The sequence below is a fragment of the Rhinopithecus bieti genome, unplaced genomic scaffold, assembly GCF_001698545.2.
Source record: "Rhinopithecus bieti isolate Rb0 unplaced genomic scaffold, ASM169854v2 scaffold_17420, whole genome shotgun sequence".
NCBI lineage: Eukaryota > Metazoa > Chordata > Mammalia > Primates > Cercopithecidae > Rhinopithecus > Rhinopithecus bieti.
In genome coordinates, this window is record NW_016808812.1 from 202,638 (window position 1) to 220,274 (window position 17,637).

General features: G+C 45.4%; 1 protein-coding gene across 1 annotated transcript in view; it reads right to left on the reverse strand.

Annotated features, from left to right (window-relative positions):
* Positions 1-17,637, reverse strand: part of LOC108538908 (SH3 domain-containing kinase-binding protein 1-like) — a 128,035-nt gene that overhangs the window by 40,692 nt on the left and 69,706 nt on the right. The window contains 1 exon segment of the mRNA XM_017887236.1: positions 5,410-5,495. Within this exon segment, the coding sequence (XP_017742725.1) occupies positions 5,410-5,495 (86 nt within the window).

Here is a 17,637-nt window from a genome sequence, read left to right on the forward strand (position 1 = left end):
AAAGTGCTGGGATTACAGGCTTGAGCCATCGCGCCCGGCCTTTTTTTTTTCTTTTTTTTTTTGAGACAGGGTCTGACTGTCACCCAGGTTGGAGTGCAGTGGCATGATCATTGCTCACTGCAGCACTGACCTCCTGGGCTCAGGTGATCCTCCCACCTCAGCCTCCTGGGTAGCTGGGACCACAGGTATGTGCCATCACATCTGGCCAATTTTTTTTTTTTTTTTTTTTTGTAGAGATGGAGTCTTATTATATTGCCCAGGTTGGTCTCAAACTCCTAAACTCAAACAATCCTCCTGCCCCAGCCTCCCAAAGTGCTGGGATTACAGGTGTGAGTCACTGCTGCATGTTTTTATTTATTTATTTATTTATTTATTTTGAAATGGGATCTCACTCTGTCACCCAGGTTGGACTGCAGTGGCATGATCTGAGGTCACTGTAACCTCCACTTCCTGGGCTCAAGCGATTCTCCCACCTCAGCCTCCCAAGTAGCTAAGAACACAGGCATATGCTACCACATCTGGTTATTTAAAAAAAAAAATTTCGTAGAGATAGGGTCTCACTATATTGCCTAGACTGGTCTCACATTCCTCAGCTCAAACAATCCTCCTGCCTCAGCCTCCCAAAGTGCTGAGATTACAGGTATGAGCCACCTGTCCAGTAGAGATGTTAGTATTCTTTATAGATACAGAAGCTGAAGCTCAGAGAGTCTGTGGAAATTGGAGAAGGCCACTCAGCTAGGAAGCAGTCGATTCAGCACTCAAACCCAGGTCTGCAGAGGCCACTCCTGCCCTCTTCTCTCCAGCCACTGGGAAGCTCCTAACCCCTACCTGCAATTCCTGCCAACCTCTCGAGCCTCAGCCCTTTACTCCCTGCCTCCACTTGGCACTGACACAGGCATGTCTGGCCCACTCTCAGAGTCAACATACTTAATTAAACTAATCACGTTTTCCTCCAAACCAGCTCCTCCTCCTGACATGCTCATTTCTACCCATGTTGCTGGATTCTCCAGTCACCCGACCCTAAAACCTCAAGACTAACAAGTCATTCTCTCCTCCTCCCCATTCCCAAACCCAACCTACTGCCTGACAATATTGCCTGGCAGTAATTCTCCTGTATTGCTGCTTCCACATCTATCTCTTCTTTCCTGATCCTTTCATAAGCAGCTTCATTCTGGCGCTCTCTGCCTCTCACCCCAAGTATCAAATAACCTGACTCCTTGACACCCATCTTTCCTTCACCTGATTCGTCTCACAAAGCTCCAGCAGTTACTATCTGAATTTTTAGACCTGATCCTGTCACTTTGGTGTACCATCAATGATCACCACTGCTTACAGAATAAATTACAAATCCATCTCCTTCAAACTCAATACAGTCCGTACTTACAATTCCAGGGTGATATAGTTTGGATCTGTGTCTCTACCCAAATCTCATGTTCAGTTGTAATCTCCAATGGAGGTGGGGCCTGGTGGGAGGTGACTGGACCATGGGGGTGGATTTCTCATGAACGGTTTCGTACCATCCCCTTAGTACTGTACTCATGATGGTGAGTGAGTTCTTGAGAGATCTGGGTGTAAGTGTCTGCTCCTCCTTTGCCTTCTGCCATGACTGGAAGCTTTCTGAGGCCTCAGAAGCAGATGCTGCCACGCTTCCTGAACAGCCTGCAGAATCCTCTTTTCTTATAAATTACCCAGTCTCAGATATATCTTTATAGCAATACAAGAATGGACTAATACACAGGATAGCCCTCCCTCCTTCCCAGCACAAACCCTCTAACACAGCCAGGCTGGTCAACACTCCCCACATGATTTTCCTGACCACCTCCAGTACCCCCACATAAGCAAATCCAACTTCAAGATACAGACAAATCTGTCCCCCTTTATAAAGCCTGTTCCAACAACCTGGGCCCCAGGGAACACTCTCTCCTCCGACCAGCATTACTTTCTACCACTCAGTCATTATACAGACCTACAGTGCTATTTAACTTTTCATTTGCCATCTTAGGGGCCCAAAAGGATCCGAAGCCCCTGGAAGGCAGAGCCCATGTGTGAAGGCCTCAGTCTCCAGCCAGCCTTGCATTTGAGTAGTAGGTACTCAAGTATTTATTAATCATGTGACTGTCAATCATTATTTCTTACAATGCAAATAAAATATACATTAAATTGTTAACTTGAGGCTGGGCGTGGTGGCTCACACCTGTAATCCCAGCACTTTGGGAGGCCGAGGTGGGAGGATCACTTGAACCCAGGAGTTCAAGGCCAACCTGGGTAACACAAGAATACATTGTCTCTACAAAAATAATTTTTTTAATTAGCCAGGTGTGGTAGTGTGCACCTGTAATCCCAGCTACTTGGGAGGCTGAGGTGGGAGGATTGCATGAGCCCAGGAGTTGGAGGCTGCAGTGAGCAATGATCGCACCGTTGCACTCCAGCCTGGGTGACAGAGCAAGACTATCTCAAGACAAAAAAAAAAATCATTAACTTGAGAAGTTATAGTCTTCTAGGATTAATGTCTTTGTGGTAAAGAGAGAGAGAGAACCAAACCTCAGTGCTCTATTTCTGGGCTCCCAAATATATGCAACTGTGCTTAGTTCCACAGCAAGAAAAGCTTCTATAGACGAACCTCCCTTATCAATACCCCCAATATTTTCACACTAGCTCGTCAGACTGAAAAACATGTGATGCATATTTTCATGATAGCGATCATAGACATCTCCAGACCCAAAGAATGTAAAGGTCAAAGGTGAATGCTCTTAACAAGCAAGACAGATTATCCTGTATATTCTGGAGGAGGGAGAATACCTCCCTTCCTATTGACACGAGGGAGGTGACAAGACAGCCTCCTGAGTTTGCACATGACCTTCACCAACCAGCCACCCTGGCTTAAAACAGGGCCCAAATATGAAACTGTGGTGGTAGAACCGGAACTTAGTCAGGCTCATTCTGACAATCCCCTTTCATTCACAGCCGATTACTGCTCTGCTCTACTCCGCCTGCACTTTAAGCAGATCAAAAGCTACAGCAGGCCAGAGCTTCTGTTATTGCGTCAGCCCAAGCTATCAGGTTATGCTTCCTGACTGGGCTTCTCAAGCGCTGAGGATGTAAACGGCTTGTGGAAACAGGGGAAGTACTTTTGGCATTTACAGTCACAGTCACACATCCGACCCGCAAGCCTCCATGAGATCAGACCAGAGACTGCAGGTCAGCAGTTGCAAAGATGCAACTCTATCAGCAGGTTCAGAGAAAAACAGCACCCAAACAGAGGGACAGCAGCAGGAGAGCAGAATGCTCATGCTGGGAGCTCTAGTGCTCTTATAAGGCCTGCCAACCATTGCACATCTGTTTCTAAAGTGAGTGGCCTAAGCAGATGATGCTGGAAAGCTGTCTTTCATGTCAAATCAATCCCTGATAGTGCTTGCCAGAGGTTAGGGAAGTGGGTGGGTGGGAGAAAGGTGGGTGTGGCTTAAAAAGAGCAACACAAGGGATCTAGTGGTGGTGGAAACATTCTATGTCTTGACTGTGGTGGTAGATACACAAACCTACATGTATGATAAAATTGCAGACTGGGTGTGGTGGCTCACACCTGTAATCCCGGAACTTCGGGAGGCTAAGGTGGGAGGATTGCTTGAGCCTAGGAGTTCGAGACTAGCCTGGGCAACATAGTGCAACCCCGTCTCTACAAAAAATACAAAAATTAGTCAGGCATGGTGGCATGCACCTGTGGTCCCAGCTACTCGGGGCGCTGGGGTGGGAGGATCACTTGAACCTGGGAGGCAGAGGTTGCAGTGAGCCGAGATCGCACCACTGCACTCTAGCCTGGGCCACTGAGAGAGACTCTGTCTCAAAAAAAAAAAAAAAAAAAAAAAAAAAAAAAAATTACATAGAGCGAAATACACACACAAGTACTAGTAAAACTGGGAAAATCTGAGTAAGATTAGTAGGTCATATCAATGTCAATATCCTGGTTGTGACAGCGGACTGTAGTTCTGCAAGCTGTTACCATTGGGGAAAAACTGAGTAAAGGGTACACAGATTTCTATTACTTCTTACAACTGCATGTGAACCTACAATGACCTCAAAATAAAAAGTTCACTAAAACAAAGTAAATTCTAAAATGTAGCCTTCTATATTATGTAGAATATGAGAGAATGTTAACTTATGACCTTGATAGGTACAAATAGAAGATGTAAAGTTAAAAAAAATTATACTATTTAGCCATAAAAAAGAACGAGATCCTATCATTTGCAACAACATGGATGGAACTGAAGATCATTATGTTAAGTGAAATAAACCAAATGCAGAAAGAGAAACATTGCATGTTCTCACTTATTTGTGGGATCTAAAAATCAAAACAATTGAACTCATGGAGGTAGACAGCAGAAGGATGATTACCAGAGGCTGGGAAGGGTAGTACAGGGCTGGGGTGGGGAGGCGGTGGGGATGGTTAATGGGTAGAAAAAATATAGTTAGAAAGGATGAATAAGACCTACTATTTGATAGCACTATAGCATGCCTATAGTCAATAATTTAATTGTACATTTTAAAATAAAGTGTGTAATTGTATTGTTTGTAACTCAAAGGATAAATGCTTAAGCAGATGGGGAAAATGTGTTGAAATGAAATATTGCACATGGTTGCAAGTTTTTCTTAAAGCGGGTCATTTTCCTCTTCCCAAGAAATGTGATAGCCTGTTGCTAAACAATATGATTATTTTTATACATTTCTATCATTAAATGGCTTTTATGTCAAAAAATAAAATAAAATAAAATAATAAGAAAAAATTAGTCCCTGAATCTGGACTTCTTAAAAGGGTTGTCACCCAGGTCAGACCACCAGTGGCCTTAACAGCACAACCGGTAGCCTCACACCCACCCATGTACACCTCCAAAAGGACCTCTGACTTTTATTTACCCAGAGATACTGCAGCTCCCTCCCATTTATCACATGGTGGTATCCTGACCTTGGTAAAACTCACTCATGTTCTGAACTAAGTGGCAACTACCACACCAAAGCTCATTTGAAACTCAGTCAAAAGTGCGGTATCAACAACGAATCCTGCCATCTCACATTTGCATCCATTCACCTTTTTACAAAAAATACACAAATCACTGGAAACTGTGAACTCAAGGGCTAATGCTCACTTTTACAAAAGGCTTATTCATCATTTCTTCTCATTAGATCGTGCAAGGAATTTCTCCTAGGGAGGGGAAAGGTCCCAGACATTGTGTTTTAATGTGGAAGGCGCCATCATTTCCCTTCTTTACAAAATTGTAACACCTAAAGCCAAGCGAGGGCGCCAGCCTGGCATTTCAATGGCTTTATTACTTCTCATCATGGTGGCTGAAGGCAAACCAGGCTCTGAAGTTCTTTACTAACTCTGCAAACAGAAGCAAGAACACTGTCCTTACTCACCAATGTCATTGCTGCGGTCCGAGAGATCTTTGTCCAGGATGCCAGATAGCGAACTGCCCGCCAAGTCAATCTTTGGACCGTCACCCCTACATTAAAAACACAAGCCCAGACATTTAATAATTGGTGTGTGTCCTTGTCATTCTGTCAGTTTTCTTGCTGCACACATGTTAATGAGTGTGCTGCGTGTGGAGTGGGTGGCACTGTTGCCTGTGAGGGAGCCAGAGAACCAACGAGCTGTCTAGCCACATGGGATGGGGTGCGGACCAGCTGACAGGCTGGATGCGCCCCTCTCCAGCACGCGTTTTCAAAGATGGCTATTTTAATAATGACTGTTCGCCAATGTACCTCCAGCCACAAATCCTCCTGCTGGGTACACAGGGTGCAGTGTAGAGCCTGCTCCTGCCCTGTGGCCAAATAAACACTGGCTAATGATAACTGGGAGCTTTCCTTTTAAGGAACAAGGAATTTAGCCAATGCTGCTTGTCAAAGGTCAGCTACTTTTAACCTTGAGAAAAAGGTTTTCTGGCCTGGGGCTGTGGTATCAGCCAGGCTGTTGACAGGCACAAGGTGTCGAGTTGAGATCTGGCGGCCTGAATGCTGGCGCTGGGGCTCAGGCCTGTAACATTAGACGGCTCCTGGATGGGTGCCCCATGCTCATCAAGACACGAGTGACTTCCCTCTGTATCTGGGCTAGCAGCAGCTCTATGGGATGGGAACAGGCCTCCAAGATGATGAGAGAAACCCAGCCTTCTCATGCACAAACAGAAGGTTCCTCCAAATTACTCCACAAGACAGCTTTTTGCGCCCTTTTGTGGGGATGAGTCACAAACGAGTTTATCCAAGGGCTCTGAGGGCAGTAGGGAAAAGATCCTTGCCCATAAAATGAGAGAAGCTGAGCAGTTGTTCCCAGCAAAGTAACAGAAATAGTCCATCTCACAGCCCCGAAGGCCACCATGGCCTGAAGTTACACCTCACAATGAGTAGTACCAGATTTAGTCAATAAGCACTTGTCATGTGCCACTTGTGCTGGGGGTATTCAGAGGTGGTGCCTACTCAGGAAGAGCTCATGGTCTAAATGGCAGAGACAACCAGCCAGCCACAGGTCCACATGGCCTAGGCTATAAGACGCAGGTGTCACACTACTATGAGAAGAAAGGAGCGGGTCAGTGCAGAATATCTGTGAGGCAGAGGGTAGGGGTCACACAGAGGAGGTGGTGTTACACTTGAGCCTTGGAGGAAAAGGGAGAGGGGACATATTCCTAAGAAGTGTGATTGAGCGATGACCCCAGTGTGGGTGAGTATGCCAGTGTGGCCAAGGTCCCCGGGACCAAAGCCTGAAGTCCTCAGAGAGAAGTGACAGGACAAAGGCTGGCAAGGTGGGTGACTGCTGGGCCGGACACTATGGGGCTTGTTTTGTCTGGGAGGCAATGAAGGGCCGAGGGACGGTTGTAGTAGGAGACCTGTATACCTGGAGGTCAGGGCACGGCATGTGCTGTGGGTGAGCTCCAAACCAGGGAGCTGACAGGACAGACTGCTGTGTTTTTCACTCAAAGAATGCGTGGTGAGCAGGGCACAGTGGCTCACATCTATAATCCCGACACTTTGGGAGGCAGAGATGGGAGCATCACTTGGGCCCAGGAGTTTGGGATCAGCCTGGGCAACATGGTGAAACCCCATCTCTACAAAAAACACAAAAATTAGCCGGGTGTGGTGGTACGTGCCTATGGTCTCAGCTACTTGGGAGGCTGAGGCGGGAAGATCACCTGAGCCCAGGGAAGTTGAGGCTTCACTGAGCCGTGATTGTGCCACTGCACTTCAGCCTGGGTGACAGAGTGAGATCCTGTCTCAAAAAAGGGGGTGTTTGTGGGCGTATTTGGCAAAACATGCATATTCTTGTGATAGTAGAAAAAGACCAATGGAAGGAGGTGAGTCCTCCTCAACTCCCAAGCAAACAACACTGCCTCTTAACTTCAAGCATCCTCCACTACAGGAGGGGCAGGGGTGTAAATACTAGGGACCAGGCCTGGGCCTAATGGCTTGGCCTCCACTAAGAGAAAATACAGCTCCAAGACTGTCCTGGGAATGTGCATTATGATGCTGGCTGGGCCCTTCCAAGCTAGGCTGAAACAGAAGTTCAGGTAGAGCATGAACTCCTGTACTTGGAAAGGAGAAGCAGCTTAGGCTTCAGAGAAGGACCTTTATTTCCTGCCTCACCCTAACTTCCTAAGGCTGTTGGCTCCCCTAGGCCAGGTTTCCATAGCAGACTCCCTCTGCATCCCCTGGCTACCCAAGCTTGGGTCCCACCAGGGCCACTGCCTCAGACTGATTCCGAGCCAACAGGAAGGGCAGGATAGAGGACACTTATTTCAAAACATTTCACTGTCAGGGCCTCAGCATCCACTAATTTGAAGGTAACCTGAATGAAATGTTTCAGAAATGTAGAATTATTAGCAGAAATGCATTTTCATTTTAAGAGTCTTCCCCAGATATAAAGAAATACATTCCTGGGGACCCTTAAATATCATGATTTGGGATCCACAGAGCCCAGAAGGATTGGGCGCTGCCATCCTTCCAAATAACAGACTAAACACAAATTACACTCACAGCCAGACAGCGCTGTCCTTTTTGAAACACACCAAAGACCAAAACTTGTAAGACCACATGGTCCCGCCCAGGAGAGAGACAGCACTTTGCCAGTGAGTCGAGTGAACTCTGCTCGGCTTTTTTTTTTTTTCCAGTCAAGAGGGAAAGATGGTTTGAGGTGATACCCTGTGGGCAGCTGGGATTAAGTCAGAGGGGCTGCTGGCAGAGAGATGAAGTTTTGCTCATGAGTTAATCACATGTATCTCGGAACAACTCAGCAGTTTCTGAACATGTGGCTTATTTGTGTATTATGGTAACTGTCAATCTGCGAGCTGCTGTTTCCCTCTGTGATTTGACAGCTGGAAGCTTCCAATCAAATGTGAGCCTGTCTCCAGAAACTTTAGAGGACCCTACTGTGCATTACTGTGCTTTATTACTTTACTGCCCTTATTTTCCTTTTATTGTCATTCTCAACTATTTTATTCTTTTATATATATATAGTACATATATATGTTATATATATAGTACATATATGTGTTATATATAGTACATATATGTGTTATATATAGTATCTATATATGTTATATATATGTTCTCTCTCTCTCTCTCTCTCTCTATATATATATATATATATAAAAGAATAAAATAGTTTTTTTTTTTTTTTAAGACATGGTCTCATTCTGTCGCCCAGGCTGGAATGCAGTGGCGTGATCTCGGCTCACTGCAACCTCCACCTCCCAAATGGGTTTTATGCATCAGTGTGTTTTTCACAGTGTTATTTGTAATGAAGAAAAACTGAAAAGAACTGGAATCTTTCATAAATAGGAAAACACTTGAATAAACTATGATATTTGATGGACTTTTATATAGCCATCTGAACGATGTTTATAAATGGCTTATACTAACAAGAATGAATGCCTATGTTGCAATGTTAAGGGACAAAGGCAGGTTAAAGACAACACACACAGCAGCACACATATACCCATGTGTCCTCCTGACATATTAGGAAGAATAATTTTAAGACTGGAAGAAAATTTACAGTGGTTATTCCTGGCTAGTCTGATGGGTGATTTCCACCACCCAGTTCAGCAGCTGGAACATGGCAGGGACTCAAAAAACATCTGTGGAACATTTGCCAGATTTTCTGAAATGAGAATGCATTATGTATTTGTACAATAAATGCACTTTTCCCTCAATACCTAAAGTTGTATGCTGTTCAGTATGATCACATCTATGGAAAACTGGTGAAAAACAAACCAAATCATACATAGGAAAAAGATAAGAAAGAAATAGTCCAAAATGTTAATAGTAGTAATCTCTGGGATAACATTATAGGTGAATTTTTCCTTCCTTTTAAAGTTTACTTTTATTTTATTTTCTTGAGATGGAGTCTCACTCTGTCACCCAGGCTGGAGTGCAGTGGCGTAATCTCGGCTCACTGCAACCTCTGCCTCCTGGGTTTCGGCGATTCTCCTGTCTCAGTCTCCTGAGTAACTGGGATTACAGGCATGCGCCACCACATCAGGCTAATTTTGTATTTTAGTAGAGACGGGGGTTTCACCATGTTGGCCAGGCTGGTCTTGAACTCCTGACCTCAAGTGATCCGGCCACCTTGGCCTCCCAAAGTGCTAGGATTACAAGCATGAGCCACCATGCCTGGCCTAAAGTTTACTTTTAATAATAGCAACTAGAGGCTCATCTGATTCAGGCAGCTCATGTTCTCTCTCCTTTCTCTCCAATAGTATCATCAAGGTAAAAGCTGAGATTGCTTGGATCCTGCCTCACAAACTCTCCTTTAAGAATCACCCAGGCAGTAGTTACCCCATGAGGTCATCTCTCCTGGGAACTGGTTTGCGGGGGCCAGGGGTGGAGTTATGAACCCTAGACTTAAAAATTCAGGCCAGGTGTGCTACATTTAAACCTGCTGTTCATCACCTGTGTGACCTTGGCCGGGTTACTGAACCTCTCTGGAACTTGGGTGCTTCATCAACAAAATGACTGGTGGGCTAGCTTCAACAGGATCACCTCCGAGAGGCGTTCTATCTAGAGCTCTCGTTCCATAATTTCAACATTAGAGAAATGTTGGAGTCTGGGGTGGGGGACTGGAGTGGATATGGTCCTGTGAGTCGTGGGCAAATTCTGGGACATTTCATCATCTCCTTTGCCTCCAAATCTTCACGTCTCTGGTCAATGTTGTGAATTCCTTTCCTTCCCACTTGACTTGAGCAAATGTAACTCACCCTTTTAGCACTCAGAGATCCACCTTTCTTCCTCGTGTTTCCTGCAACACACCTCTGTATTCCAACCCTTATCACAGCACTTCGTATTTATATATGTACCTAGTAATCTTCCCCACTTATTCCTCAGAATGGGATTTTGTCACTTTTTTCCTCCTAGTACAATGCTTTATACATTTATGTATAACAAGAAGTTTTTGTTTAACTAAATGAATAAGCAAACATTGTGATTTTTCTGGGCCTTGTACACCTTAGGAAATAACCTGTGGATAAGTTATATTCTTGATATAGTGTGGGTGGTTTATAAACAACATAAATTTATTTCTTACAGTTCTGGAGGCTGGGAAGTCCAAGGTCAAGGTGCTGGCAGATTTTGTCTGGTGAGAACCCAGCTTCCTGATTCACAGAGGACATCGTCTCACTGTGCCCTCATGTGGTGGAAGGGAGAGGGGTTTCTTTTATAAAGGCATTAATCCCATTCATGAGAGCTTTGCCCCAATGACCTAATCACCTCTCAAAGGCCCCACCTCTTATTCTGTCACCTTGGGAGTCAGGATTTCCACATGTGAATTTGTGGGAGGGGGAGGTATAAACATTCAGACCATAGACTTAAGTAATGTGTCAACACTTTTCAAACAAAAAACAAATTCTTGCAGATCCCCATGTATATGTCTGTTATGGACTAAATTGTGTCCTCTCAAAATTCGTATGTTGAAGTTGGAACCCCTCAATATCTCAAGATGTGACTGTGTTTGGAGATGGGCCTTTAAAAGAGGTGACTAAGTTAAAACGAGGCTGTTAGAAAAGGCCTCAGAAGAAACGAACCCTGCCCATACCTTGATCTTAGACTTCTAACCTCTACAACCGTGAGGAAATAAATTCTGTTGTTTAAGCCAGACTAATACAACATCCCTGTTTGAGAAATCATAAGAAACAAAAAATAGCTGACGACAATGGCTATCAGTGGAAAACTGTTGCCACAAGGGCATTTTGTCTTTGCAACTGTTAAAATTATAAAGAATACCACACGAATGAAAAGCAAAGGTGCACATTACTTGTAGCTACTAGACGCTCTATCCCCAATTTTAGGAGCAATGTTCTAATGGCACTGGATCAAAGGAAAAAACTATTATGCTCCAAGTTGGCCAAGGTGGCTGCCCCTCAAGTGGCATTTAGTGTGACCCGGGGTGAATCCTTGTCAGGGAGGGGCTTCTGACTCAGGAGAGTGTTTTACATCTCTGGGATTTGCCTGCAGGCCCCACACAGATGGTCCGATAGCCTGAACCACAAGGGACTATCCTGAAGAAATAGGAACTAATCATCCCTGACCAACTCCTCCCCAGATTCTAAAGCACCAGCCACATGTTGATAGGAAGGGGAGTGGGATCCCTCCAGTCTCTCCAACTGAGCCCTGATCCCTCATGCCGAGCACCAGACACAGGCTTAAGTTGAAATGATCTTCGACACAGGGCCAGAAGCAAGCCTATTTTGAAAACACAGTAGGTGAAGTTTAAAAAAGGTTCTGATCCTTCCAAGTATGGAAGCTGCAGCTGGTGTTTTGACAGTGTTCAGACTGTGGGTGTGCAAGCATTTTACAATGTCTATTTGTAAATGCCTTTCACTGTATTTATAGACTCTTAGAACAATGCTAATGAATTTCAGTTCTGAAAAATACCAAAATTTCTGAATTCTGTGAAGCATGTGTCTGGAGCGGCTGACACCCAATGAGGATGCAGCCCCTCAACGGTCCTTGTTCTCCTCAGTCTGCCCAGCATGTGGGTACCATTTGGCAAAAGGGATGTTATTAAATTCAGAGAAAAAGGAAAAAGCCCATCCTTTTGTAAATTGCAAGCTCCTGCAAGTGTTTCTGTCTGGTGGGTTTCTATGCCTACAGCTGTTAACTAAAAGGAGAACATAAGAGAAGTCAGGAGATACCACCATATATCCAAAGGCATCAGAAGAAAGTTGCCCTTACTTATTTCTGGTTTTTAAATCAAAGTAATGCAATATTCTTATATTTTACCTAGCAGTTTTCGTTATGGACACTTAGGACACATGACTTGGATAGGCAAGTATGGCTAAAAGTCTCCTTGTTTTACTCAAACAAGAACCTAAATCACAGAGAAGAGACTGACGAGCCCAAGCACCCCACCAGGTATAAGTAGAACCTATGATCCTATAGAAATAACAGCAGCTCAAACTCCTTTGAGAATGAAATAATAAAAAGAAAAAAGAAATAACAGCAGCAGCTACTGTTTACTGAATGCCTACCATGTGCCAGGCACTAGAATAAGCACTTAAAAAAAAAAAAAGAAAAGAAAGAAAGTCTCACTCTGTTGCCCAGGCTGGAGTGCAGTGGCATGATCACAGCTCACTGCAGCCTCGAATTCCTGGGCTCAAGTGATCCTCCTGCCTCAGTCTCCTGTGTAGCTGGGACTACATGTACATGCTACCATGCATGGCTAATTTTTTTTTTTTTTTTTTTTAATTTGGTAGAGATGGTGCTCTCACTATGTTGCCCAGACTGGTTTTAAACTCCTGGCCTCGAGCAGTCCTCCAGCCTCAGCCTCTCAAGTCACTGGGATTACAGGCATGCTTTAAGTACTCAATCCTCACAACCACCCCTTGAGGTACCTACTATGTGCAACCCCTTGAGTGAAGGGCTCATTGCCCCTACTGCCTGCTGGGAGTGCTGTCAGCAGGCACCTGCCAGTTGTCAGCTCTTTCAGGGACCATCTCAGCTGCAGAGAGGTTCCTCAGCCAAGGCACTCCCTCCCCTCCAGGGCAGCCCACACTCCATGATATCAAAGTCTCAGCCATCTCAGCCCAACATGGGATGACTCAGATGGGCTGTTTTAGCTCTAAAACTTCCCGTGGATTTGGCCAAGGCTTTTTGAGCCAGTCTCATAACATGACTTCTCCCTCCGCTCAATCCTGCTTCTTTTTTGCTTCACAGGTATTGAACCCTAAAACATATCTTCACGCCAAATGCTGGCTCAGGGTATGCCTTCTAGAGAACCCCACCTGTGACACCCTTGTTTTCATTATAAAGATAAGGAAACTGGGGCTCAGTGAAATTAAGTCACTTGCTGATTAAGGGTCATAAAAGCAGTAAAGTGGCAGGGTCTAGAATTGGGCCTATTAAGTCCAACTCCAGAGCCCAAGCTTTTGACTCCTTCTCGAAGCTGCTTTAGTCAGCCTTCTGGTCTTCCAGGCTGGGGATCTGGCCTTGGGGACAGTGAGTCATCAAGGATGCCAGGCAGCCTGTGTCACCCCAGCTTACTGCCAGCTAAGGAAATTACCTTTGCTTCTCTCAGTTTAAAAGTACTAATCATAAACAAAAATCATGCACTCGACCTATCCAGAAGGGCCTGTTCTTCCCACTCAGACCCAAGATATAAGATGGGGCTCATGCACAGACGGGAGTGTGGAAGATGCACCATGTGCATCTCTCGAGACCATGAACTCAGGCAGTGGCACGGCCCAATTTAGCCTGCATTGGGACAGTTAAGCCAAGACATGTGGTACGGACAAGGTGTTGAAGTGCACAGGAAGCCAAGGCAAGCAAGCAAACAAACAAACAAATAAATTAGCAGTAGCACTAACACAGCCACACACACACAAAAAATACCAAAAAGAACCCATAAACCTTTTGGAGGTGAGCAAGGGTGAAGGGAGAAAGACCAAATCTACCGATTCCTACTGAACCAAAGATTCCAAGTCTATATGGTGACTCTTTTTGACAGTCCCCACCCCACGCCCCAGAAAGGAGGTGCAAGTGTTTGGGCTTCAACTTCCTACAAAATTTGATGAGGGGGAAAGAAAGTTGGGAAGAAAAGGAAAGGAAAAGAAACAGAAACGCCCCATTGCCTGTGCTTAGGAAACCACTGAGGCACACACCACACATCCTCTATTTGTCATCACTTTTCATTGCATTGGGAACGGATGATAATGGACGTCAAATGTGCAGATGCTAGAGAAACCACTCGAATTATCCTATCTTCTTTCTTTTTTTATGACAACTTTTTACTTTATTTTATTTCAATAGCTTTTGGGGTACACGTGATTTTTGGTTACATGGATGTACAGCAGTGAAGTCTGAGATTTTAGAGCACCTGTCACCTGAGAACCTATCTTCTTTCTTTCTCCAACTCTGCAACCTTGCTTAGCACTCCCTCCTAGTATAAAACTACTGTGTCTCATTGTTTATCTCTGTGGCCCTGTCCAGTCAGGTAAGCCTGAGGATGCAAGGCCAATGCAATTGAGCACTCCCTTCCTGGTCTCCTGGCTGCCTACTCATAACATCTCAGACTTCAGCTCTGATTGTTAAAGGTGGGTAGAGAGTACCCAGCTGAAGCCCCCATTTTATTACAGACAAAGGTCCTGTGCTCTGAGAGTGGGGAGTGATATACCCAAGGCCACCCAGTTGATCGGTGGCAGAGCTAGAACCAGATGGAAAGTTCCTCATGCCAAGCCAGTCCAATCTTTTCCTACAACATTTGGGATGGCAATAATGTAAGTAAGCATCCGTGTGCATAGGTTTTATGCTCCAAGAGATGTTTTTCTCTTAAATCAACAATGACAAGAGGCCCCCACCCATCTGTGAAGACGGCGGATGCAAAGCCAGTCCTTCAGAAGCATTCTGCCCCAGGAGGGATGTCACTGCCCATGGAACTTGGATCCTTCCATTAGGTAAGGACAAAATGGGAGTATCAGTAACCCCAGTTTCCTTTGCTCCTCAGATGGAGGGCAGGGGGAGCCTCCCTCCCTTTCCCAGAAATCCAAATCCAAAGGTCCTGCTGTTACCTGCTATGAGTACCCACATACTCACCTGGTAGCCAAAAATGTCCCAGGAATCACAGGAACTTTTGGACTGAAAAAGTGGTACCATTTAAATGTGAGACAAGCAGAGGGAGGCCAGGAACCAGAGTGGTTTTCCTGGCAGCTATCCCTTTGCGTTGTGCGTCCTTGTCTGGATGAGCACAAACAAGCTTGGCTATTTATAGATGGTGAAGACACGCTGGAAGGTGATGGGAAAGTGCTCACTCAATTCCCCTCCAAATTTCTGTTCATTGTGCAGACTCTGCAAATATATTTGGAAGCGGGCCTCTCTCCAGAGCCCATCCAGGGCCCGACAAGCCCTGCAATCCACTATGGCACAAGGATGATGACATCCATAGACGTCACCTGCAAACCCACAGCTTGACATCTCAAAGGGGTGCAAGGGGCTTTAAAGATGCTGAGCCCCCATCTTCAGCAGTGTCTGGAGGAGGGAGAATTCATCACGGTGTGATTGTGAGAAAAGTCTGCAGGGTGCCATGTGGAGGAACAGTACTACTCAAAGACATAGCCCATGAAAAACACATTATAGAAACCAATTAGTACAATGCATGCGTGAGGTGTTAACATTTCCTACTGTTTCACTGCCTGATTCTGGTCATCAGTGGCAGGAAAATCAATGTGACTCAGTCTGGGTCGAGGCTAAATCCCATCACTATGGTTGGTTCACTTTATGTGTGGGTGGAAGGAAAGAGAGTGAGAGAAGATAATATGTACAAATGGAATGAGGTCAGCAAATCATGCAGATGTCCCTAAAGTATGACAAGGTGCTTCCCCCCACGCCTGTGACCTATGGGACTACCTTCCATCAGTTGCTAGCCTTCCCTGGGTCCTGGCTCTTGTTGCAGCTAGGGGAGGCCACTCATGCTTTCACCCTGAGGATGTCCACTTTTCCACCCCCTTGGGGCTCCAGAGCCTGACGCAGGAACCCCTCTCCCATGGAGGTCACAGATTTGCTGAGTGCCTCTCAAGTTGCCAGGCAACGAGCTAGGCCCCTGAGGTGGAGCAGTTTATTTAAACTCTCCACACCTGAGCAAGGTAGGCCTTGTGGTATCATTTTGCAGGGGAGGGAACTGAGTGAGACTCAAGGAGGTGAGCACCTTGCCTGAAGTCACAGGGTATCTAAGAAGAGGGGTGGGGTTTCAACCCCAGTGTGCCTGGCCCCAAAGCCCAAGCAAGCAGTGGGTGGGCCTGGTTACCATAGTTAACTACTACCTAGAAGAAGGCCTGGGCAAAGGTAGGCACTTAACGAGTATTTGAAACAAATGAATCATACACACACACACACGTACACACACACACACGTACACACACAAATTTTCTTTCCTTCCTGAATCTATATCTAGCACCCATTCTCCCTCTTTTTTCCATAGCCAATTTCTCACAAGACAAATGTACCCACTCTTGGCCGCCTGCCCATTCTCTCTTCAACTCACCCCAAATCTGTCTCCTGCCCACAACTGTTCCATGGAAATTGCTCGACTGGGATCACCAAGGGCCAACTAATGAGCAAAGCCTGGCTGTCCCTGGCTCTCGAGATGGCAGCAGTTCTCACAATGTGGTCCCCTGACCAGTAGCAGCAGCAGCAGCACTGGGAACTTGGGAGAAATGCAAATTCTCAGGCCTTAATTCAGACCTACTGAATTACAAACCTGGGGTGCCAGCAATCTGTGTTTCAACAAGCACCCCAAACACCCGTGATTCGGATACACGCCCAGGTGTGAGCACCGCTGATCAGTAGTTGCTCCACACTTCCTCCTTCTAGCTTCCATGACATCCCACTCCTCCTACCCTTTTGGATGGTTCCTAGGCTTTCCTCCACCCTATACAGTGATTTTCCCTCCTGCTGTCTCTACTCTTTCCTTCTCCTCTTCTCCATAACCTCCTGGAGTGGTCATATCTATTCCATGCTTGTAACTACCATCTATAAGCCAATGACATCCACCTCTGTAATTGCTTTGTTTTTTCCTTTTAATTATTTAGAGACGGGGTTTCGCTCTGTCACCCAGGATGGATGGTGTGTAGTGGTGCGATCATTGCTCACTACAGCCTTGAACTCCTAGGCTCAAGTGATCCTCCCACCTCAACCTCTCAAGTAGCTGGGACTACAGACATGCACCACCATGCATGGCTAATTTTTAGAACTTTGTAGAGATCTCTATGTTGCCTAGGCTAGTCTAGAACTCCTGGCCTTAAGTGATCCTCCTGCCTCTGCCTCTCATAGCACCGAGATTACACAGGTGAGCCACTGCACCAAGCCGACCTCTGTAATTTCTAGCCAGGACCTCTCTCCTGAATTCTCCAAAGATACATCTTCATCCTGATTTGTATTAAAGGAGGGAAACACACAAAAATCACACAAGGAATCACTAGAAATCTTTAGAAAGAAATTCACAACAACTGAGTAATCCCAATTCAAAATGATCCAAGTATACAGTTTATCTGCTGACTTAGGGAACACTGCACGCACTCACTAGTTTTCTCTTCCTCTTTTTTGATTAATGGATTGATTAGTTTATGCCTAATAAAAGCAAAGAGGTCTTTTCTAATGTTTTCTTTTGGTGGGCAT